General features: G+C 35.8%; 1 protein-coding gene across 7 annotated transcripts in view; it reads left to right on the top strand.

Annotated features, from left to right (window-relative positions):
- The window catches only part of MBD5 (methyl-CpG binding domain protein 5), a 497,156-nt gene that overhangs the window by 446,418 nt on the left and 24,380 nt on the right, over window positions 1-26,358 (top strand). For 4 of the 7 annotated variants that reach the window (XM_034954025.3, XM_063595136.1, XM_063595137.1 and 1 more), the window contains 4 exons: window positions 3,472-5,592; window positions 18,231-19,256; window positions 20,866-21,074; window positions 24,532-25,740. In XM_034954025.3, coding sequence (XP_034809916.1) covers window positions 3,472-5,592; window positions 18,231-19,256; window positions 20,866-21,074; window positions 24,532-25,740 — 4,565 coding nt within the window. The remainder of the gene's footprint in view (window positions 1-3,471; window positions 5,593-18,230; window positions 19,257-20,865; window positions 21,075-24,531; window positions 25,741-26,358) is intronic. The other 3 variants (XM_008969801.5, XM_063595139.1, XM_063595140.1) reach the window with 1 other exon arrangement.

Genomic DNA, 26,358 nt, shown 5'->3' with positions numbered 1-26,358 from the left:
GAGATCTCTTGAACCCAGAAGTTGGAGGCTGCAGTGAGCCATGATCACACCACTGTGCTCCAACCTGAGTGATAGAGCAAAACTCTGTCTTGATTAAAAAAAAAAAAGAAGTCAGTCTTTTTAAAGATTCACAATGCAATCAAAGATTGTACACTGCATTTAGTTGTTACATATCTTTATATCAATTAACAAGTCTTTTTCAATTTTTCATGACATTGAAATTTTTGAAGAGTCTAGGCCAACTTTGCACGATGTTCCTCAGTTTGGATTTTCCTCATATTTATGTTCAGGCTAAACACATTTTGCTAGGAATACTGCATAGATGATGTTAGCTCCTCATCATTAGACACATAATGTCAGTTTATCCCATTTTGATAACATTGTTTGATTGCTTAGTTAAAATTATGTCCATTTGATTTTCCCATTATTGAAGTACCCTTTTCCCTTTATGATTAATGTGTACTCTGTGGAATTATACTTTGGGACTGAGGAACTTCTTTTTGTAAGGGATAGAATATGAATGCTCTCTAAAATATTATAATCTAATGTTTGAATATTAATTCAGAATAAAATATGGCTAAACACTGAAGCATTTGTTTATGAGGGATTATTGATACTTTCCCATGGAACTCTGAAAAATAGGGATGATGAGTATATCTGTAGTGATCAGAGAAAGCTTTATGGCAGAACTGAGATTTGGACCAGTCTTAGAAAATAGTAGGATTTAGACACATAAGAGGGATAGGAAAAACCTTCTCCATAATGAGTGTAGCATAATAAGGGATGTTGTAGAAACTGACTTGAATAGAAGATTAGACCGATGTAGGTAAATTGGGGCCAAATTATTGATTGCTTTGGATACAAAGAAGAACAGTTGCCATGTCATGCAGGTAATTAAAGATTCACACTTAGAATTCATGTGAAGAGGTATAACTATGTTTTCATTGTTGCATATTACCGTGGACATATTCTTACCTGTGCTTGCTCTCACATCACATAATATCATACAGATTTACCAGTTTCTACAGAGTCTGCTTATTGCCTTTCTAAAGACCCTGGCAGAATCTAGATTTCACTTCTTTGTCATACCTATACATACAAGTTTAATTATTGAAATTAAAGGTAAATATTTAACTAGCACAGGTAGTAATAGGTACACCTCCATTCCCTTTTAAAATGATACTCTTTATGGGATTGATTACTTTTCCTAGCTTCAGACATAGCATTTATTTTAGTTTCCTAATTTTAAACTATATTATCATAAGGTTGAGATTTGAATAATTAAAAGTTCAGAAGACTGACTTAGTAGTTTTTCACCTCCCATTATTTAAATACATAAGCATCTGTTTCTGTTTATTCTTTTGGAAGGTACTGTTTATTCTTTTGAAAGCACTTGATGGGTGCCTAGCATTTCCACTTGCCAACTCTATAACAAAACATCAGCCTGACTTTTGTTTATTTTGTATTTCAGTTACTTTTAAAATGGTAACTATTTTCCCCCAAGTTTGGAAGAAATTTTTTCTGAACCACAGTTATTATCTAAATTCTGTTAGTTGAATATAAAAATTCCAGTGTCTGTATTTTTAATCACTGAACTGTAGATAATTATATAAATACATTGATACCCAAGAAAAAATGCAAGTAGGTTGTTTTGTCACTAAAGAGAACATGGTCAGTCGTAAGATAATGCTAATGACGTTAATGTTCTCACTATATGCCAAGCACAGTGCACAAAATATTAATGTTTTTCATTTTGTTCCTTTAATTACAAACTTTAAAAATCTCTTTTTAACAAGAAAATAAGCTTCAGTTGAGTTTATCTACTGCAATTCTCTCATATCATTGGATCTCAACTTTTCGTGTATTATATCCAGAAATCATTCTATCAAAGAACCTCTACCATGATAAAATCAGAAATTCCACATTTTCCAAGAAAAACAAATGTTCACAGCATTCTCTTACTAATTGAATGTGCTCTATGTAGATTTATTTGGACCCCAGGTTGAGAACCACTATCTCAGTAATTGTTATGATATGATTTGACCTGTATAGTGTCTAGCAGATAGGAAAAAATATATTTAATCTTAAATGTGTAATTATCCATTTAAGTAAGTGTACCTATTATTGCAAATGAATGTAACTCTACTTGCTAATATGTCTCAAAATAGGTATGGCAGGATGTATAGTTTGAATGGTGCCATTCTCATCTCCTATGCCTGTAACAGACTCACTGGCATTTTCTCATGGAGCCCAGCTAGAGTTCAGCTTCCTTTCCAACACAGCTTTCTAAGCAGCTACCACCAATTGGTGGGAATTGGCATATGAAACAAATTTTACTTGCCATTTTCATTTTAAAAGGCATAACTTTATAAAATAGTTAGATATCGTAAGGGGCTAAAAAACCGAAACCTAGAATTCTGATGTGATAGAATGAAAATTCTGTATGATAAGTCTGCTTGCTTTTGTTGCCTGTATTCTGTCTGATCTCCAGAAAAACTGAAGGGATTCCAAAAAGCCAGAGAAGGAGAAATGCACTCATGTAAAAAGAGAATATGCAATTGGAGCCCAGTACTGAAGGTTTTAGCACTTCAACTAAATTTTACATAAGAAACCTATCCTAATAAAAGAATTGAAGTCTGTGGCCATACCACCCTGAATATACCCAATTGTCTAATGAAAGAATTGCAGTCTTTTACCTAAGTTGAGGTAAAAGGGTGTGGCTGTTTTTACAATAATGACTAATTAAGGGCAAAGAAATTACAGTGTTAGAAACATGATGTGAAACTAAGCATGGGTTAGTTTGCAATATCACTGCATTTATTCTTCTTATTACTCCCATTATAAAAGATTTGGAATCCCATTAGACAGAAATCAAGTCTTACTCTCATAGTGAAAATGTTGGGATAAGGAAATATTATGGTATCTGTTCTGAGAAGGTTGCAGTAAGATAACAAACATTTTTTTATAAGGGTGAACATTTTGTGGTGAAAATGGCAATTCATTTAAATCACCCAAGAAAATATTATGCCACACAAATCACAATTTTCTATTGTAACTGCATTCTTAAAAATTCTAAATCCAACAAAATAGTAATATCACCATTTCCATCTGGACTGCCAGTCTTGATTTTGTATATTCTAAATATTATTAGAATGGCTAATGTCATTATGTATTGCTTTAGATGCCCATGTTTTCTCAACAGATAAAGAGTAAATAAGCATAATGAGCAGTTACTGAGAACCTTTGGTGAACAAAGGGAAAATAATGTACATTTTTTAAATCAAATTTAAAATAGTATTAATATATAGAACTATTTTTAATTGCATAGAATCACAGCTTTTATTTACAGATTCCTATTTCCAGATGCCCATCCTCCCTCTCCCTTCCTGATTTCCTCCATTCCTTCCTTCCCTCCCACCACAAAAGAGTTTGAGACTGTTAACAGAATTCTTTTTTTCTCTTTCACATCAGATGCAACTCCAGTAGTACCTTCTCGGGCAGCAACTCCAAGATCAGTAAGAAATAAGTCTCATGAAGGAATTACAAATTCTGTAATGCCTGAATGTAAGAATCCTTTCAAGTTAATGATTGGATCATCAAATGCCATGGGAAGGCTATATGTACAAGAACTGCCTGGAAGCCAACAACAAGAACTCCACCCTGTCTACCCCCGACAGAGATTGGGCAGCAGTGAACATGGACAGAAATCTCCATTCCGTGGCAGCCATGGAGGCCTGCCCAGCCCAGCGTCATCAGGTTCCCAGATATATGGAGATGGTTCAATCTCTCCAAGGACTGACCCACTTGGAAGTCCTGATGTTTTCACAAGAAATAATCCTGGTTTTCATGGAGCTCCCAATTCTAGTCCTATTCACCTGAATAGGACTCCTCTTTCTCCACCTTCAGTAATGCTACATGGTTCTCCTGTACAGTCATCCTGTGCAATGGCTGGAAGGACTAATATACCTCTTTCCCCAACCTTGACTACAAAGAGTCCAGTAATGAAAAAACCAATGTGTAGTTTTTCAGCTAATATGGAAATACCACGAGCAATGTTCCACCACAAACCACCCCAAGGCCCACCTCCCCCTCCTCCACCTTCTTGTGCTCTTCAGAAAAAGCCATTAACATCTGAGAAAGATCCACTTGGCATTCTTGACCCTATTCCTAGTAAACCAGTGAATCAGAACCCTGTTATCATTAATCCAACCAGTTTCCATTCAAATGTCCACTCTCAGGTACCTATGATGAATGTAAGCATGCCTCCTGCTGTTGTTCCTTTGCCAAGTAATCTCCCATTGCCAACTGTAAAACCTGGTCACATGAATCATGGGAGTCATGTACAAAGAGTTCAGCATTCAGCTTCAACCTCCCTGTCCCCTTCTCCAGTGACATCCCCCGTGCACATGATGGGGACTGGAATTGGAAGGATTGAGGCATCGCCCCAAAGATCACGCTCATCTTCCACATCATCAGATCATGGAAATTTCATGATGCCACCTGTAGGACCCCAGGCCACTTGTAGTGGTATTAAGGTCCCACCCAGGTCACCAAGGTCAACAATAGGGTCCCCAAGGCCATCAATGCCATCAAGCCCTTCTACCAAGTCCGATGGACATCATCAGTACAAGGATATCCCTAACCCATTAATTGCTGGAATAAGTAACGTACTAAATACCCCAAGCAGTGCAGCTTTTCCTACTGCATCTGCCGGAAGTAGTTCTGTAAAGAGTCAGCCTGGTTTGCTGGGAATGCCTTTAAATCAGATCTTGAACCAGCACAATGCTGCCTCCTTTCCAGCAAGTAGTTTACTCTCAGCAGCAGCCAAAGCACAGCTAGCAAATCAAAACAAACTTGCTGGTAACAACAGTAGCAGCAGTAGCAATTCTGGAGCGGTTGCCGGCAGTGGCAACACTGAAGGACATAGCACTTTAAACACCATGTTCCCTCCTACTGCCAACATGCTTCTCCCAACAGGTGAAGGGCAAAGTGGTCGAGCAGCACTAAGAGATAAGCTGATGTCTCAGCAAAAAGACTCATTGCGGAAAAGAAAACAACCACCTACGACAGTGTTGAGTTTGCTCAGACAGTCTCAAATGGATAGTTCTGCAGTTCCTAAACCTGGACCTGACTTGCTAAGGAAGCAGGGTCAGGGTTCATTTCCCATCAGTTCAATGTCTCAGTTACTACAGTCTATGAGTTGTCAAAGCTCTCACTTGAGTAGCAATAGTACCCCGGGTTGTGGGGCCTCAAATACTGCTTTGCCTTGCTCTGCTAACCAGCTGCATTTTACAGATCCCAGTATGAACTCTAGTGTTCTTCAGAACATACCTTTAAGAGGGGAAGCCGTGCACTGCCACAATGCAAACACTAACTTTGTTCACAGTAACAGTCCAGTCCCCAACCACCATCTTGCAGGTTTAATAAATCAGATTCAGGCTAGCGGGAACTGTGGGATGCTCAGTCAGTCGGGCATGGCTTTAGGAAATTCCTTACATCCCAATCCACCTCAGCCAAGAATTTCAACGTCCTCCACTCCAGTGATACCAAACAGCATTGTTAGCAGCTATAATCAAACAAGTTCTGAAGCAGGTATGGTTTTATTAGAAAAAAGTACCCAAAGGTACTAAACTTTTCTACTTTTTTAAAAATTTGTACCAAAATATTTATGATGATAAGAAATGATCCTTTCCCCATTGTGAAATTCTCTTTAGTATTTATAATTTTATTTACAGAATGCTAGGGATTTGTCTATTGGGAAGATTAACAGCTAAGAGGATTTCATGTGTTTCCATTATTTGTTGTCAATCTGTGTCATTTTGAATATTGTTCGACTTTCACTTGGTTTTATAACCATTGGACTCCAAACTGCAAAATAAGCCATACAAGGCAGGGTTTCCTGGTTTGTGAGACATGTCCTTGGTCTATGCCAATATAAAAGCCATCTCCCTAGCTTTTGTTTGTATTCAGGTAAATGAAGTTTATCTTGGAAAAATCCAAAAAGGCAAAAATAAATGGATTTTTTTTCTTGCTGCTGAACAGAAGTAGGTGAATGGATAGGAAAAGGTAACTAGAAGTTGTACGAAGTAGAAAGCTGTCTTCTAATGTGTTTTCTTATCCTAGTTTGCTATCCTTATTATTTGTTTGAGAAAACTCAAAAATGGATATTGGCTACTCCCTTTTAAAAAAAAAGCTAATAATTTAAGTTTTCTAATAAAAAAAAAGGCTTGAAAACCTGATTTCCAGAATTTTTAATCTTGAAATTGTTTTTTGAGTTTCTTGTAGAACTAAACCATTTTTATCATTGACATTAAGGTTTTGAACCCAAATCTATTGTATCTTTTCATCCACCATTAAGGAAACAAATTTATTTAAAAGCAGGCATATTAGAAAAAGACCTGTATTTTGTGCAATACAGTCCTCAGAAATTGTTATAAAAACTGTACAGAAGCACCTAAGAGGTAAATGTGTTGAGGCATCAGAAAATTTGACTATGAAAACATTATTCAACACTAATGATTTATGAGAAATGACAAGGAGGAAATAAAAGATGGTTGTAAAGACATTATTGTTCACTATGAAAACAGTGTGCTATGAAAACCAGATTGCTACTGGAAATGAGAAAACTGCTGAGGTTTTTAATAATAAGCTAGTGTGTAGGTATAATACCATCATGCTGGAAAAGCATTCTAACCCACATGTCTTTGTTGCTGATAGTAAAAGCGTTTTCCTTCCTAGTGTTGCCATTTACACCTGCCATCCTTCACATCTTGTGTTATGTGTTATGTTTTGATGTCACTATTTAATGAAGAACTATTCAATGATCTCTTATGTTAAATATATATATGGTTTAGAAGATATTTGAAATTATTAGTGCCTTCTTGATATTCTTAGTTTAAAGAATCTCATGAAACTTTATGGTTTATGTGTCTAACAGTATACTTATCCCGTAGGGGACTTCCAGCTTTTCACTCACTCATCATATTTCTTTTTAGATAACTCGACACAAATGAAAATTTTATTTTATGTATTTAGCAGAAAAGTCACAGAAAGTTCATAACTATTTAAAAGTACACCATATTTATTGAGCATACCTTAAATAATTTTGATGGGACATTTTTAGTCTCATTGTATTATACAGTTTTGATACCCCCTACCTCAGTTTACTTCATTTCAGGTCTGAGTTCATGTGCAAAGTGTATGTATTTCATTGATGTATTTCAATTCATCTATAATGGAAAAGACCAACATTTACTTATATTCTTGTTTCTTCTGATGGTCAAGTTTAGACTTATTTAATACTGTTTTGGTCATTTATTTTTTTTGTTTCATGTATCTTTGTAATACATCTGACCTGTACTGTTACTGCTGGGGGTGTCAAAGCATATAGGTTAAAAATTTATTAGTGTCAGAAAAGTGTGAGCATATAAATAGCTAAAAAGGATAAGGATACATGTCTAGAAATGATATGAATATGACCAACTAGTGTAAACTAACAGGAAGTATGTGCTTAATAAAAATCTAAGTAGAATTTTTAAAGTATTAAACCTAATAAAATTAAATACTAATTAACGTGCATAGGTCTGATGTGCAGCTGGTTATGAAAACGGATTGATTTACTAATGAACATAACTCTTTCGATGAGCTAAATATTGAAGCAGTCTCTAATGCCATGTTTCTTTTTGCCATGTAGTGAACTGTGTCAACTGAATGTACCATCACTGTAATTGCCTAGCCTAAATATCTGTTTACACTGACATTTATTCATTCATCAAATAACCGTTGAGCCTTAAAGGTAGGCATTCAGAATGAGACAGTAAATGATAGTCACAGCTTTCCCTCTAGGAGTGTTACTGAGTATTTCTATGATACCAGAAAGACATTAGAAGAAAACCACATTTTATTCTTAAAATGTTGCTATAGCTATCTATCGTCAAGTACCTTTTATGTACCAGGTGATTTCCCTATATTATTTCTAATCTGTGCAGTTTTCTAAAGTATAAAGTATTCTTGTTCAATTTTACAGATCAGGAGCCTGAGGCTAAAAAAACTTAAGTAACTGTTCCGTATCATACATAACTGAATCAGGATTTGAACTGAGGTTCATCTGATTCTAAAATCCATTTTCCTCCCAGCTGCATAAATTCTTCGTCTGAAACATTTAGTGCTCAAAAGTATTGTGTTCCCTTTCAAAATCTTTTAAAATGTTCAATAGATAATAAATTAAATCACATTAATGCATGTTAAAAGCCACATTTGTTAACTATTGATATACTTCAGATGAAAGTCAGTTATTTTTGCCAATATTATAGCAAATAATGACTAGAATTTTTACGTCAGTGCAGAAGAAGAAATACCCAAAATGTCAAGAAAACTGCCCCTTATTAGTGAATCACATTTGGTGACCTTTCTTTTAATTAATTATCACCTCACTCAAATTAGAATGGGTTTCCTAGTAGGTGACGTGTCAGTAGGCCTTTAAAAGAGATGTAGATGCTAGTCATGTCATTCCAAGCATGGTAGCACAGTGAGGATGAAAAAAACCAACAGGTAACATGGTCCAACTGTACTCTGTGGTTACAGAGCTTAGATACAACTCAGGTGACCTCTTGCTCAATCCAGTGCCTTTTTCCACTCTTCTAAGTAAAAGTTCAAAAATATTACATTAAGACATTAACAAGATAAGAAATAACTTTCTCTGAAAAATGCTTAGTTCCATTGGTAATCTATTTTTAAATCTTCTTTTAAGGAGAGTCTTCCTATGCAAAACAATCCAAATATTGATTTTTAGGCCTATATGTGAATTCTATGGGATGCATTTAAAACATGCAACTTAAGCATGGGAATTGAAGGCAAAGATAGTAACAAAATCAGATAAAAGATATTAAATACTTTGAAGAATTTCTAAAGCTTATGAATATACAAGGCTTTATTAATTCTACTTTGTGTTTTCAAGTTGCCTTTCCACTAAAGCTTCAAAATACTTTGCATTTTAAAGTTTACAGTTTTCCACTGGCTTTTTCAATATCAAATTACAGATAAAGTTTAATATTTCCATGTAACAGATTTAGAAACTGACCAGTAGGATACTTGGTGACATTCCTCAAGTTGTAAAGCAAATCTCTGTTGGATCTGGCAGCCAAATCCCAAAGTTCCCAATTCTCAGTCCAAACACTCAAACTGCCAAATGCAGGTATGTTCTGGAAATCCATCAGTAGTAGACATTTAAAGCAACTTTCCATTTTTAAAGAGAGATGCATTTCAGCATGTGAGTAGCTATAGCACATGTCCTATAATATTATGACTTAAGGAAGACTCCAAAATCAAGTGCCCTTGCCTGGCAAACTTCAAAATGCCCAGGCCTCTTTAGTCCTCTGACTACTGCACACCTGCTTACCAGATAACAAAAACACATGCCAGTAACCCAAGCCTCTGCAGAGGACTTAGCCCTGTTAGTATCCACACAATGACCCATCCATTCCTTTGCCCTGCAGTTTTTCACGATTTTCAAAGAAGGAAAAAGATTTAGATTATTCTGCCAACATGCTTATTAGCAACCCTACCTTCTTCCAATATGATAAAGTCACTAAGTCATTCAACACAACATAACTTTTTTCACTTTAAAATGACTTTTATGTTCTCTTATTTTTTCCTAAAAAAAAAAAAACAAAACATTTAATCAGCTCTTTTAAACACATGAAAATTTAATCCTCTGAGGGGACACAGTATGGGTTTGTGCCAGAAGAGAAAATAATTCAAACATTTATTTGCCTTAACTCTTAAAGATATACATGACAAGAATATAAATAAGCCTACAAATAAATAAATGTTCTTGAGTATTTATATACTTATATTTTTTTAACTGCAAAAGAAAGTTTTCTTTCAGCACAAAATACATTTGATTGAAACTCAGGACAGCCATTAATATGGTAGGTATAAGACAATGGAATAGTGAGACCACAAAAGAACACTTTGGGTAAAAGACTACAAAGTAATGAGTTTGGTTTTTATGTCCTGTTTGTTCATTTGTTCTTGGAACATAGCAGTAAAGAAAATAAAGGGAGTTGTCATCCCTGTTTTTTCTAGATGAAGCTACAGGGGCAGAAAGATTAAGGGATAAAAATGCTCAAGGGTGGATTATACTATAAAGTATCCTTCTCAGGAGATGAGAGATTTGTATAGAAATAATTCAGTGTTATATAGATTAATGTAGACTGAAGAAAGAGGAAGAGCCTCCTTGAAGGCTGTGACTGAATAAATATGAGTTGCTAGTGAAAGTATTTTCACTCAAATTTTTAAATGCTTCGATTTTATCCCCCAATCAGATGCACAAAGTTTGTAGTTTAAAAATTGTCCTCTGCACTTGTTTTTTAACCAAACAACAGAACTATACTAAATTCTGGATTGTGTGATTAAAAATCTATGTCTATTATTTTAGTAAATTTTTGCAAAATGAGCCATTTATTCTTTGCTGTAAGATATTCTTAATATAGTCAATGTCTTGTTGTTTAAGAAGGTCTCCTAATATCAGGGTTTCACCACTTATTTTGTTTACTTATTCCAGGTTTAACGTTTCCTTGTATTAAAAAAAAAAAAGGAGTTAAAATATGTTCAGCTGTAGACGTTGAGTCTATGTAATCAAAGGTGATAACAGAACTCAGAGTGGTGATATGTTTGCTGATTCAGTGATCTATTTTGTACCTTTCAAGAAATAAATTGTCCCAGTGTGCAAATTGGGAGAATTTTATTCCATTACCACACACTGAGCTCACTTATAAAGCCACTAGAAATCCTTCAGTTCTCTAGAAGATGCCTAAGCTACTATTTACTAAAATCAAGTGGTCCAAAAAACATTTACACAGTTGCAAAACGTACCCAGATTCTATGGAGTAATGTTAATTCTACAATGTTTGAGTCATAAAAATAATGCTAAAAAATATTCCTATGATGTCATCAAAATGGATTTCATTTTTTCATGCATGTAGTACTAAATAATTCAAATCATAAATAAAATTCTTACCTTCTAGGAACTTCTATCAAACAACATTAATGCCAGCCAAGCCAAGAGTAAAGTAAAAATTATTTCTAAGCCTTATACTACTTGCAAATTCAAAGTAACAACTCACCTTTTTACAGATTAAAAGTGGAGCTAGACAACAGAAGTCTGAAGGAGTTGCTGAGGTATTCCTGGGGTTGGAGTTAGTCCAGGGAAGTCCGGATTATCTATCCAAGACCCATGGGCACAGGTATAAGAGAGAGTATTCATCACAGATATACTAGAGCAGGGCTTCTGTGCTGCATAACTCCACAGGGACCCCTTTCTCAATGTAGCCTGATAAATATGCTCCCTAGAGCACAGCTCCATAGACCATCTCCTACAGAGTTGAGCAACTCAGAGGCCTGATCCTAAAGCAGTATTTTTCAGCTTTTTAAAATTCTTCCCACAATAGGAAATTAACTTGCATTACAGTCCATTAGACATACATTTATAATGTGTAACAAAAAGTTTCATGAAACAAATACTTATTACATGTAATAACTTCTGATTTTTTATCCCATTCTATTTTATCTTATTCTATTTGGTATTTTTTAATAACAGCCATGACTCACTGAAATGATTTTAATCACTCACAAAACAGATCATGACCTAGCACTCACGTATATAAGCTAACAGAAAGAGCTTCCACAAAATACTACCCTAGCTGTGCATTGTTCTTTACATTTCCTTTTCTATTTCATTTATCAAAAATATACTAGTTGGGGCATACTAAATTGATGTTGCACCCCACTAATAGATCTCAATAATGTTTCAGAATATCCATGAGGTAATTAATTCAGCAAATATTTATTGAGCACCTAGGATGTGCTAGGCACTGTTTTAGCACTGCAGATAAAACGGTACAGTAGAAGAATACAAAGCTAAGCATATTCATAATCTAGAAACTTAGCCTGCTCTGCTCATTAAACAAAATGAGATAAGACTTCCAATTGGAATATTGATGAAGTGTTTTAACTATTAGGTACTGTAGCGCATATTCAGAGAACAGAAATTATACCAGCAAGAGACTTATACTCTTTTCTCTACATTTGTTTTCTCACAAATATTAAGAAAAATGTGATCAAAGAGGAATTTTTTTTAAAAAACCCTATTACTTGAGTAAACTGAAAAATCCCAAGCATTTTAAAGTTAATTCCAACAGTTTTCAGAGTAACTATATGTGTTAAGAAAGGAAACAAAACATTATGGGGAGGGGGGAAGAAAAAAAACAAACTCTTTTTCTGACTCCATCACCACCACAAGACTGAAAAGACTGATCCCCTTGATAGTCATAACTACACAGACATCATATTCCAAGATTCAAGCTGCATCCCTTCTACTGCTCTTTTCTCCTCCCCATCCTCTTGGCCCTGTTGAGTGTGGAGGGCATTTCCTCAGATACTGCCATAGCTACCTTTCCCATCTTCTCTACCTTCTCCTAAGTCCTTTGGTTTAGAGCCCCTTTCTCCCTCCCTTGAATAGAACAAAGTAGCCTCTAGTCCCTAAGATTTCGTTTCTATTGCTGCTAAAAGAATGTTAATTTATATCAGAATCCAGAGCACGAAGATAGAGATTTGATATGTTTTTGTAAATACACATTACCATTCCCTCTTACTAAAACTTGAGAAAATAAAGTCTCGTAGAAAGATCTAGTATTCTCATAAAAGTTATCTTTCAATTTATTATTGTTATCATTAAAAATCGGTCCTTTAAATATAAAGGAGAAAATTTACTATTTCAATGGGATTGAAAAGTGAATTATATTTATTAGACTCACTAAGCCATGATATTTTCTCTTATCTACACGCATCCATTTTTATTAAGGATTACCATTGTCCCTGTTTGCAATGCAAGTACACTTACCAAAGCAAATGATAAAGGTCAGATGGTGAAGGCATACACATTCTATATGACTTATTTCTTGGGTTCTTGAATTTTATAGATAAAAATCAGTGTTTGGACCTTAGAAAAGGTTTCTTAGCATAAAGTAGTATTTGTTCAAAATTAGAGCTAAACAAAATGGTATAAGGAGGTTTTAAAAATACTTCATTGGTCTCTTTGATATGAGCTTTATATCCTATCTTGTACACGTCCAAAGACGTGTATAACAATATTATTAATATTTAAGAGACAGCCATATAAGAGTTTAGCACAATACAAACAATGACCAGGAAGAAGAGAAATGAATCAAAAGAGGTAGACATTAACTTTGTTTTGAAAAGTAGTTTTAAAAATGAGACAGATAAAACATGTCAAGGATTAAATTAATATTAGGAAAATATCCTTTAAAATTTACTCGTGCTATCATGTACACACACATATGCATATACATATATCATGAATTATAAATGTGTGCAGAATACTGTTTACATACAGAAATTTGTCTGGGGCAGGCACAGTGGCTCACGCCTGAAATCCCAGCACTTTGGGAGGCTGAGGCAGTTGGATCACAAGGTCAGGAGTTCGAGACCAGCCTGGACAATACGGTGAAACCTGTCTGTACTAAAAATACAAAAGTTAGCCGGGCGTGCCTCAGGAGGCTGAGGCAGGAGAATCACTTGAACCCAGGAGGCGGAGGTTGCAGTGAGCCAAGATCACATCACTGCACTCCAGCCTGGGCAACAGAGTGAGACTCCATCTCAAAAAGAAAAGAAACCTGTCCTACTGGGCAAGCTACCACTGTCATTTCCTCATTGGACTAGACTGTCTTAATCTCTGGGTGTCTAAGCATGAGATCTCGCACCAAAGTTTGTTTAGGTGGCCTTCCAGTCTTCTCTCCTACTCTTGAAAAGCAACAGAGACAATGAGAAAAAGAAAGTATGCCAGTTCATGGTGCTGCTGGCCAGTGTGAAATAATCATTTTTTCCCAGTAAAGGACTTCTCCAGCTTACTAACTTGTTCCAGGATCTCAGCTGCCTTTTGGTTATTTAACTGGTAAACATGTAATGAATAATTTGCTTCTTAAAAATCTCAGCGACTGTCCTTTTTATTCGATTAAGCACAAAATATCTTGGCTACAAAAACAAAACAAAACAAAAAAAAAGCTTTAACAAAACATTTTTCCCCATGGTTTAACAGACCATAGGGTTTTTGTGCAGAACTATGAAATACGTTCACCAGAGAGTGTCTATTCAAGATTAAGTGGTTCAGAAATAAGCAATTTCCAAATTTTCCTCCATCTATAAAATTTCATACAAATTCAGGGTCCTCTTTGAATGACTGTAAGCATGAATGAGTAACTTTAAGAACTCAGAGTAATTTGAGATAGACCTCTCCCTCTATGGGGTGATTTCAACTTCTTGAAATATCTGGAAGCCTTCTTAGGTAATTTGTCATCCTGCACCCATCTCCTTTCCAATGTCCCTTATCTCCTGGCATTGGACTAATACACTGGAGAGTTCATTTTCACTTTCTCCACAAACGGGTGGTATTCTTTCCCTTTGTCCACAAACACACCAACACATAGCATCAAACTACCTACTTCTAAACGTTGAGTGCAAGTTTTATGATTTTACAATCTTTTTAATACTAACAAATATTTTTTGAATACCGATCATGTGACAGAGACTGTATTAGGTCTTGGAAATACAGTGATAAATAAGAAATGATTTTTGTCTTTAATGGTTTAGAAAGATGATTTCAAATGTCTTCACTGCTTATCTAAGGCAGCAGGTTCAACCATGGGTAGGAGGAGCCGGAAGCATAGGGAAACCTCACAATATTTTCAGTCATATTTCTTTGTTTTGGGGAAGCACAGGACTCTTCATTACCTTCCATCTACTTTATTATGTCTTTGTTGTTTTTTTTTTTTATCATCTTGCTTCTGCATAGAGGCCCTTTATATTTCCTTTTCATCTCTCAAATTCCAGACCAAATATTATACCACTTGACTAGTTTTCCCTGACATGTTCAGTTTTATAGTGGTCTCCTTATTATACACCTGTTATACCTCTTAGCATATTGCCTTATAGTTATACTAGCAATATAAGAAATGAGCTTTACATTTTTCTAGTTCATAATAAACTCTGAATAAATATATATTTGAGAGAAGAAAAAGACAGAGAGATTTCTGTGTTTCTTTCTTTACCTAAACTCTTAGTTCCTTTAGGAAAGAACAAGGGTTTTTTAAAAATTTTTATTTTCATGGTTCTATTCTATTATCCAGCAGAGTACACCTGTTTGTTGTATAGATTTGTTGAAAATTAAAGAAAAATTTAAAAAACTATACCTTCATCTTTGTACTACATTTAAGAAGCTTGTGTTATTCACCACTTTCTTGATGGTAAGGCAAAAATACACCCAGAGTATCTATACTTCGCTTCTTCTAATTCTTCAATAATATTTAGATATTTAGAGCTTTTATGTTATCCCAAAATGGCTACTTCCTTGAATCATAAATGTGGATACTTGTCTGTTGCAAAATAAAGATTAAAATTATAATAATCTCTAAGGAACGCCTTCATCTACAAAGCCTTGCCATGTACACTCTAGAGCATTTTGAAAATGTGTTCTCCCTTTGGTTAGAGAAATTGTGATCTCTACATCTAAATATGTCATTATTATTTAGCAGAGAGAAAAACTTGCCACAGATAGTGCCACAAGTAGTGATTACCAGTAAATAAGACTTTTTATTTAAACTCTTAAAAATATTTGTAAAGGTTTAATAAAAGTTTTTAAAAAATTAAAAAGATGGTGTCCAAATGGAAATAATCCATACTATCTATGGAAATAGCAGCAAGATTTAAGAAGCAGTTAAATGTTTAAGGTTTTGATTATTTTGTAACAAATCTGAATTAGTATTTAAAGAATTGTATACTATATGCCTACTTCAGTATTTGGTATGTTTTCTTACCCTACTCTTGGTGAATGTGGTCATTATTTCATAAATATTTATATATTTTCAAAGAGGAGTTTTTAAGATCTCATTCTTTAAAACACTGAAAACTTAAAAAAAAATAAAGGCAGACCATGACAGCCAGGAAAAATGACAAATCCTTGCTATAGGGATGTTCTGTAAAGTGTGTTGGATGTGCAGATTTGTACTTACTACTATTACCACAGCACCACTACTATGACTACTAATGTCAATAATAATGATAACTCCTTTTATTTTTATAGACTTTTCCATATTTCAGAACTTTTGCTTCCCTTTTTTTGATTCTCAAAATAATCATGCCAATTACGAAATTTTTTCTAAGGAAAAAGTTCAAAGGTGGCAAATATCACATGTAGAAAGATATTTATCCCCGTATTATCTATAATGATGAGAAATCAAAATATGAATACCAGACTTTATCAGAGTGGTTCAATAAATATAGTAAATACATACACTACACAGTTAAAATTTAAATACAAAGTCTATTTATCAGAAAGGAAAAATCCTTGTGTTATTCTATTAGGTGAAAACAAGAAGAATATAAAATTATATTCATATTACTGTTACAACTATGGAAACATTTCTGTGTATTTGGATGAAGTCTCAATGGTGACATGATAAAATGTAAAGTTTTTTAGGATAGCATGGCATAGCATAGCCCAAAATGTTTGAGTTATTTTAGATTTTCAGTGACACTGGTGTTGTTCATTATGCCATATATGTGTTTAGTATTTTAAAATAAAACTAAAAATGTGTATTCTTAAAATAATAAAATATTTGTCAAATGCATGTATTACATAAAACAATGCATTTACAACAGGGAAAGACTATTTACAAAAAAGTGATTATAGGTTCCTTTTCAATAGATGTGGTTTTCACCCTATCTACCTCACCCCTTGTGCATCTGGATCACCAGGGGTGATTTCAAAGAATACTACTGCGCAGGCTGTACCCCGAGAGATGAGTTTTCAGCAGGTCTGGGTTAGGGCTCAGGTATTGGTTTGTTTTTGTTTTTTTAATTTCTCCAGATAATTCTGTTGTGCAGCTTGGGTTGAACATCACAAAAACAGTTATAAATAAGTGAAATTTTATCTTTTCAGATATTAAATTCCCAGAATTTTCATCCCTAGTGTAAGGCTTTTAAGAATAAGAATGCTATTTAAGACTGGTCTAATTTAAAAAATCATAAGTACAAAGTATCTTTATGCAATCAGAATGGTAAAGATTCTTAACTATTGTTTTTATTCATTGTCAAAAATAATGATAAATAGAGTATTGGTGAGAGAAATGAGCACTGTCTTCCACTGCTTATAGGAATGTAAATTAAGTGTGTATTGATCAACTTCACAGGAGGGTAGTTTGACAATATGTATTCAAAGCTTCTAAAATATGTAAACCCTTTTGTCCCTGGAATTTCACTTTTAAGAATTTATCCTTAGAAAATAATTAGGTGAACTGGCAAAGAAGTGTTAATAAGAATATTTGTCATAGTGTTGCTTACAATAGTAAAAGATTGGAAATAATTTAAAAACTCATGACTGTGGATTGATTAAAGTACAGTATATCATACATGATACTAATAAAATGGGTCTGTAGCTATATATAAGCTAACATGGAATGATAATCAATATATTGATAAATAAAACTACAAAATAACATTATAGCATGATTCTATTTTTAAAAAATATATGTAACATATATATGCATATATGTATATATATATATGCATGCCTGCATATGTATAGACATGCAGGTAGAAAAAGCCCAGAAAGCTATAAACTAAAATGTTAATAGTTAATCTTCACAGGTACTTTTTATTTTCTGCCTTATATTTTTATGTGCATTCTACTTTTGTGGGTTTCTTTTCACTAAAAGGAAGTAGTAGTTTTATAAATAAAGACAAATAGCTTTTTTAAAGAAAAAACTTTTTAAATAAAACTACTACTTTTATCTACCCAATTGAATGAAGAACATGGATTCTCCCATCTTCCCCTTTCACTTGTCTGCCTGTGAAAAACAAGCTATTTGATAGTCAGCAACAGCTATTTCTTTTTTTAAACACCCCACCTCTCCTGCCACCACAACTCACCAGCTATTTCTCAATAAAACATCTTCAATATATTTATTTTCAAAAGCATACATTCTAAACTTAAGTCCCATTACAGATGTCAAGTGATCTGATTACAATTAATCTAGTTACAATCAATGAAGGTGCCATGGAACAAATAAATTTAAATTTATGTTAATGCACTTTTATGCCTAGTCTCACATAACATTCATGATTAATAACTGGGGTTTTTTTTTTTTTCATTTTAGGCGGTTCAGGACCATCATCCTCCATAGCCATAGCGGGCACCAACCACCCTGCCATCACAAAGACAACATCTGTTCTTCAAGATGGCGTCATAGTCACCACTGCAGCTGGAAACCCACTGCAGAGTCAGCTACCCATTGGGAGTGATTTTCCTTTTGTTGGCCAGGAGCACGCACTTCATTTTCCATCCAACAGCACTTCAAACAACCATCTTCCACACCCCTTGAACCCCAGCCTCCTCAGTTCTCTACCTATCTCTTTGCCAGTGAATCAACAGCATCTCCTAAACCAGAATCTATTAAATATCCTCCAGCCTTCAGCAGGAGAAGGCAAGTCTGAGATCAACCTCCACCCTTTAGGTTTTCTCAACCCGAATGTAAACGCTGCTTTAGCTTTTCTCTCCAGTGACATGGATGGGCAGGTATTGCAGCCTGTTCACTTTCAGCTCTTAGCAGCCTTGCTTCAGAACCAAGCCCAAGCAGCTGCCATGCTTCCCCTGCCATCTTTCAATCTGACCATCTCAGATCTTTTGCAACAGCAAAATACCCCTTTACCCTCATTAACACAGATGACAGCCCCACCAGACCATTTGCCAAGCAATCAGTCAGACAACAGCCGAGCTGAGACCCTTTTAACCAGCCCCCTGGGGAACCCTTTACCAAGCTTTGCAGGCAGTGACACTACTTTTAACCCCCTGTTCCTCCCAGCTGTCAATGGGGCCTCAGGATTAATGCCCTTGAATCCCCAGCTGTTGGGAGGTGTCCTGAACTCGGCATCGGCCAACACCGCTAATCATCCAGAGGTTTCCATAGCAACCTCCTCCCAGGCAACCACTACCACAACCACTACATCATCAGCAGTGGCAGCACTGACTGTCTCAACACTTGGTGGGACAGCAGTGGTGTCAATGGCAGAAACATTGCTGAATATATCTAATAATGCTGGGAATACACCTGGTCCAGCTAAACTCAACAGTAACTCTGTGGTGCCACAGCTACTTAACCCTCTACTGGGGACAGGTCTACTTGGTAAGTTAAATTTTTTCACAAATTTTTTACAAAAGAAACGTTTTTCTAATTCTATTTTCTCCTTTTTAAAAACTCCATTTTGTCACACTATTTTTAAAAATGTTTTTGTTATGTCACAGCTTGCTTAAGGAACTAAATATAACAACACCCACACACAACCATAGTTATACAAACATGAGTGACTTTTTCCTCTTTCCCCTATTCTAGCAATACTAAATATCATTTTAATCTGCTTTCTCTTCTAATTCTGATGCCACCTAAACCTAACCTACCCATCACCTCTTAAACCAAGTAGAGTCTCATTTTTCAAATAATAAAGCACAGGTACATCTTAAAAATCACTTTTATTTGAATTTTAGTTGGTGTGGCATCACAGGGTTAGTATGAGCAGCTGCACTGTGGATGGAAACAGATTGAGAAAGTGTTTTCCAGGTGAACCCTAAATAAACAAAACTAAATGCTTGTCTAGCAAAACAAGAAACAAGATGTAAAAACACGCAAAGCTAAAGTTTGCCCAAGTTCAAGGGAACAGACAGCCCCTCTAGCTGCTACTAGATTTCCTCAGTCAGTATTATTTTTTTGACTTTTGTGGCTTAAAAATAAAGTTTTTCATCTGTATTATCCTATCACAAAATAGTTCGAAAATAATGCCAGGTATATTTAACTGATGGATATAGGTAACTATAATATAAAGTGTAGGGATGGTGTCCATAAAGTCTAGAAACAGGGAAATGTACATCATGATGTCAATGGCATCTTCAAGGTGTAAAAAATAATTTGTTTATTATTTAAGTTTTTTTGATTTTATGAATGCCTTTATAATATAGTATAATTAGTTCTGTTTGGCATTGAAATCTTTGTAGTTAAATAACCTACAAAGCATTACAGATTTACATGTTTCAAGTTACAAGACAATTTCAATGACATTCTCCTCAAGAAAATGTCAGAGTAATTTCAAAATAATTTTGAATTTTGAATATAAATTTAATTATTAATCCTACTGATTATATAATATTTATTTTGAATGATTATGACAATGAATTCTTTTGTGTTGTTAGCTTTCTTTTCCATTTTAATTTTAGGTGACCAACCTTCTACTGCAAAACAAAATGCACGTTTCTAAACCAAATCCATGATTTGATGTGGTATCTATTGATGATTATGGCTTGGGAACTAAATTTTGTAAACAAGGCCTGATCAGGCTCACTTATTTTAATTATCTGGTCAGATACTTACAATTGCTAGAACATTATAGGACTAATTTCAACCTTTAATTTTAGGTGCTCTAAAATAGATCTAAAATCTAAAAATAGATCAAGGAATCATATGACACTGCAGCCTAATATACAAGGACTGCCTAATGAATAGAGCAAAGACTAAGTAGTCTTTCCATGATATAAAATTAAAAAACTAATTATACAAGATAAAACTAAATAATAAAGCTACTCTTTCCTTACCACTTAGTAAGACTTTGAGAAGTAAAAAAGAAAAGCATTACCCAAGTAAGCATAGCACTTAGTTTCTGTTTCAGGAATTCTCAGGTACAAAGAGAGGCATAGAATCTCCGAAGAATCACATTTATTTATATTTTATGTTTTTCAAACTGTAGGTGATATGTCATCAATAAACAATACTTTGAATAACCATCAACTGACTCATCTACAGTCGCTGTTAAACAACAACCAGATGTTTCCTCCAAATCAGCAACAGCAGCAACTTCTCCAGGGGTACCAGAATCTCCAGGCGTTCCAAGGACAGTCCACAATTCCTTGCCCAGCTAACAATAACCCCATGGCTTGTCTGTTTCAGAACTTTCAGGTACTCTCCTCCGCTGTGTCATTTTAGAAGAAAACAATGTCTGAGTTTGTTTAAACACTTAATTTGGGGGAAAGGGTGAAAAAAGTAGGTTACGTGCCCTTTCACCTCTATTTACTGTTATTTCTCAGTCATGAGTATTGTTAAACATTCCAGTCTTTTGTGTGAAGGTTTTCTTTTTTTAATTTTGTCTGAAGTATCTCAGCAGTTCTTTTGGAGCTGTTAGTAAAAACTGATTGTGTGACCCTCATAAGCCCTTTTGTCATTTATCATTGTTCTCATGACTGAGACTCACCTCCCTTGCATGCCCACCTGTCCACCCTCTCCAGCCTCAGCTCTCACCACTCTTCCCCTGGCTTCAGCCACATGGTATTTCTTTAGTTCCACGAAGTGAATAAATTCCTGCTAGGTTAAGGAGGTAGGTGGAAAGGGTAATGCTAAATCCACATAGGAAGAAAATATGGGCTTTTTAAAAATAATCTTGGGGTAGAGGAGGCTCTTTCAGCATGACAGAAAACCAAGGCAGTCAAAAGGAAAAGTAACAAATTTGAATACATAAAAATTTAAAATCTCTGTATGATCAAGCATATTCTAAACAAAGCTAAAGACAAATGACAACCTGGCAGAAAATATTTTCCTAATACATATTAAATAATTAACACCTACAACATAAAAAGAGCTCCTACAAATCAGGAAGAAAAAGGACAATTGATTAGAAAAAAATTAGCAATAGATATGAACAGACAATTCACAGAAATTGAAAGATAAAGTATTAAAAAACATGAAAATAACAATCAGAGTTACATAAATTATCACACTAATGTGTCCATCAGATTGATGATACCCATTGCTGACAAGGGTGCAGGGAAATAGATTCACTCAGATTACTGTTGGTCTGATTATATGCTGATACAGTCCTTTTGGAGGGTAATTTGATAGCATATCAGATTTTTTAAATATCTTTTGACCAGAAGCTCAGCTTCTGTGTATTAATATCTCATTTTAGAGAAATCTTCAAATGTGAACAAACAAACACATATCAAAATGTTCAGTGCAATATAATTTGTGGTGTCAAAAATTATGAACCACTCCATCAGTAGGGAAATAGTTAAGTATATTATGGTACAGTATATCCATCTACCTGGTGGTTTAGAAAATTAGGTAGACTTACATAATCTGATATGGAAAGATCTGTAAGAGTGCAAGACTCCAGTGCTATAGTATTGCAGAACAGTACTTTTAAATCTGGAAGCTGTAAATATAATCATACGCTAAAGGAAAGACCCAGAAAAGTGGAACATCTTTATGTTCAAGGGATAATAAATAAGGCAGGATTCCTGAGGAGGGTGTGTGGGATCCAGAATCTAGTACCATCCCATTTAGGTTGAAAGAAAGAAGGAGGGGAGCAAGGAAGGGAGGTAAGAATGATGCACTCTAGTGCTGGTTAGTTCTAAGAAAGGAAATAGGACTGGAGTTTAGGGTAAGAAACTGAGTTTCAGTGAGAAGTAATGATGAAGAAAACTTGTATCTTTACAATAATATATATACTTTCCATAGTAAAATAATTTAGAAAGGAAGAGGAAGTGCTCAACCGTGTCACTGAGAAAAAAGGTAAGATAAAGCCTGAAGAGAATCCATTAGATTTAGCAATTAGGACATCATCAGTGACTTAGTGGAATGCAGTTTTGCTGGAGTGGTGAGAGCAGGAGCCAGATGGCAAAATGGAGGAACAGTGAATGGGAGGTTAGGAATTAAAGAGTATAGATTAAAGAAGTAGATTTTAGCTGTTCTTGACACACACACACACACACACACACACACACACACTACTATATGAGATGATAGGCTAATTTGTTTCACTATAGTAACCACTTTACCATCTGTATACGTATTCCATAACATCATGGTGTTAACTTCAAATACACACAACAAAATTTGTTTCTGAAAAAAACTTAACTTTGAAGAACGTAAGAGAAATAGGGCAGTGCCCCAGCAGGGGGTCGGGGGGTAGGATGAATGCAAACTTTAAAATATGTAAGCCATGAACATAATCACGTGCTATAGGAAAGACCCAGAAAAGTTGAAGAGATTGAACATAAAGAAGGGAAGGTATAATAAATAAGACAGGATCCTTGAGGAAGGGGCTTGGGATTCAGAACATAAGTGGAGGGCACACCCTCAGAGAGCGGAAGGGACCCCTCATATGGGAAGCAGGACAGAATTTAGGACAGGTAAAGTTGCAGAGAAGTCTGCTGCCAGCGGGCAGGGAGTATCAGAGTATAAGAAATTGTGAGAATTCTTGCCTGATGGGCTTTATTTTCTCTATTATGTAAGATCATCTACTAAGAATAGTCTCGGAGATGGTGAAGAAGTTGGTGAATATTTGAATAGTTGTGGAAATGATTGATAACTAACTAGAAGATCTAGGATTGATGGGCAGCAATAAGCCCTCAACTGAGGTTGGAAGCTACAAATTCCTATAGACAAATACTCAGCATCCTCACTGTAGATGTAGATAAGGCAGGCAGTTGAATTGATCCAAGATTGGGATTTTGCCTGGTAGATGTAGACAGGGTGATAATAGCAAGAGAGAGGCTGATGTGTCGACAGATCCCAGGTTCTGGATTAGCAGGGAAGGATGTAAAGAAAGAGAGAGATCACTGTGGAAAAAAATCTGAAAGTCCAAAGTATCAAGGGTCTAGAGCAGTAATTCTTAGATGGTGCGGGGGCGGGGGGTGGGTGGTAAAATTAGAATTACCTTGGGCACTTTTTCAAACTGCCCTCATCCTTCCTATACTGGAATTCTGATATGCTCCCCTGGTAAGTATGCTCTCCCTCCACCACTTTCCAATTGAGAATCACTTCTGCAAACAGCCATTGTCACTATTGACAGCATGGGGATGTGGCCTGAAAAGGTTGAGGAGCAGGTATTACTACCCCATCTGAAAACTAGTGTCATGTTATTATTAAGAAAGGAGTTTATATGTTTTTTTAAAATTTTATATTGTATTTCACTTAGTTAAGTGGAAACATCAGTGAGTTAGAAATCATTTTCAAAATCTTTCTCCTTTGCTAATTTGATTACCTGTGACTTGACTCTTTTTGAATCCTAAATTGCAAAGACCTGTAATGACACTAAATAAATGGAGTCATCCCAACCTGAGTACGTTTTCTGTCCAGCCACCTCAAGTTTAATTTTTCTAGAGAATGTTTTGCAATGATGATTTTAAAAAATCTGTTGAATGATTTTAACCAAAGAAACAGCATGCAAATATAATCAAGACATAAGCTTTCCTATACAAAGTGACTTTTTATTTCATTTTTTGAGTCTTGTTCTTTATATTTCCTTCCTTGTTAATATTTGTTTGTCTTTTGGTAAATTTTAAAATTATAGTCTTTCTCTCTGAGGCCTTTAAAATTATTTCCCTTTCTCTCACTGCTTCCTGTCTATTTCTTCAAGGTGAGAATGCAGGAAGATGCAGCTCTCCTAAACAAAAGAATAAGCACTCAGCCTGGGCTCACAGCACTTCCTGAGAATCCAAACACTACACTTCCACCTTTTCAAGATACACCTTGTGAGTTGCAACCGAGGATTGACCCATCTCTTGGTCAACAGGTGAAGGATGGCCTCGTTGTGGGTGGCCCAGGTGATGCTTCCGTAGATGCCATTTACAAAGCAGTTGTCGATGCAGCCAGCAAAGGAATGCAGGTTGTCATCACCACTGCAGTCAACAGTACAACTCAGATCAGCCCCATTCCAGCTCTGAGTGCCATGAGTGCCTTCACTGCCTCAATTGGTGACCCATTAAATCTCTCCAGTGCTGTCAGTGCGGTCATTCATGGACGGAACATGGGAGGTGTTGATCATGATGGTAGGCTGAGGAATTCAAGAGGGGCTCGGCTGCCCAAGAATCTAGACCATGGGAAAAATGTGAACGAAGGAGATGGGTTTGAATATTTCAAGTCAGCAAGTTGCCACACATCCAAAAAACAGTGGGACGGGGAGCAAAGCCCCAGAGGGGAGCGAAACAGGTGGAAGTACGAGGAATTTTTAGATCATCCAGGCCATATCCACAGTAGTCCTTGTCATGAAAGGTCCAACAATGTCTCTACACTGCCATTTCTGCCTGGGGAACAGCACCCAATACTGTTACCACCAAGAAACTGTCCAGGGGATAAAATTCTAGAGGAAAATTTCAGGTATAATAACTACAAAAGAACTATGATGAGTTTTAAGGAGAGACTAGAGAACACTGTGGAAAGATGTGCACACATTAATGGGAATAGACCTCGACAGAGTCGGGGATTTGGAGAGCTGCTAAGCACTGCAAAGCAAGACCTGGTCCTAGAGGAGCAGTCTCCAAGTTCCTCAAATAGTTTGGAAAATTCTCTGGTCAAAGACTACATCCATTACAATGGAGACTTTAATGCCAAAAGCGTTAATGGGTGTGTGCCTAGCCCTTCAGATGCTAAAAGCATTAGTAGTGAAGATGACCTAAGGAATCCAGACTCCCCCTCTTCAAATGAATTGATACATTATAGACCAAGGACGTTCAATGTTGGCGACTTGGTCTGGGGCCAAATCAAAGGACTGACTTCCTGGCCTGGAAAATTAGTAAGAGAAGACGACGTTCACAATTCATGTCAACAAAGCCCCGAGGAAGGGAAGGTATACCAATCTTTATCCATTGTCAAATACTAACCTTTGTTCAGATATCAATTATTGCTTTTTGTTATCATCACTTTGGATTCTTTGGATTTGAAATTAGGATTCTTCATGACTCATTGAGGTCTCACAAGCTTCTGGAGCATAAAATGAAGAGGGGATGGTTATAGTCAACAAAATGTCGTATCAACAAGGGGTGAGTTGTAAAGCATTTATAGATCACACTAGGGCTCAGGGTGGCTGTAAGCCAGGAACCAGATTTCCAGAATTTAGTCAATTCTGCCTTCCCTCTCTACAGTTACCTAGTTCTTCATTTCATACACAGAGGAGGAAGGCAAGTGTCAATGACTGGGGAAAAAAATCTGGTAGCCTTTGGAGGTCCAGGAGTGTGGCTGGGGTAAGGCCCCCCAGGCAACGGTTGCGCCAGGGGACGGCATCTCCTCCATGTGCTTACATGTGGCATACACAGCTGGGAAGGGGGTACAGTCTGGGTGGAGTTGCAGCCATTTCTGGAAGCAGCAGGTAAAGTCTGAGTTCAGAATGATGTCTCCTTTCAGCAAAAGTTCTGGGCCTTTAAAACATATGGAAATGTTTAACCTCATAGTCTGGTTCTACTTAACA

The sequence above is a fragment of the Pan paniscus genome, chromosome 13, assembly GCF_029289425.2.
Source record: "Pan paniscus chromosome 13, NHGRI_mPanPan1-v2.0_pri, whole genome shotgun sequence".
In the NCBI taxonomy this organism is placed as follows: Eukaryota; Metazoa; Chordata; class Mammalia; order Primates; family Hominidae; genus Pan; species Pan paniscus.
Note: the sequence above shows the minus strand (reverse complement) of the source record. Positions and strands in the feature narration are given on the sequence as shown.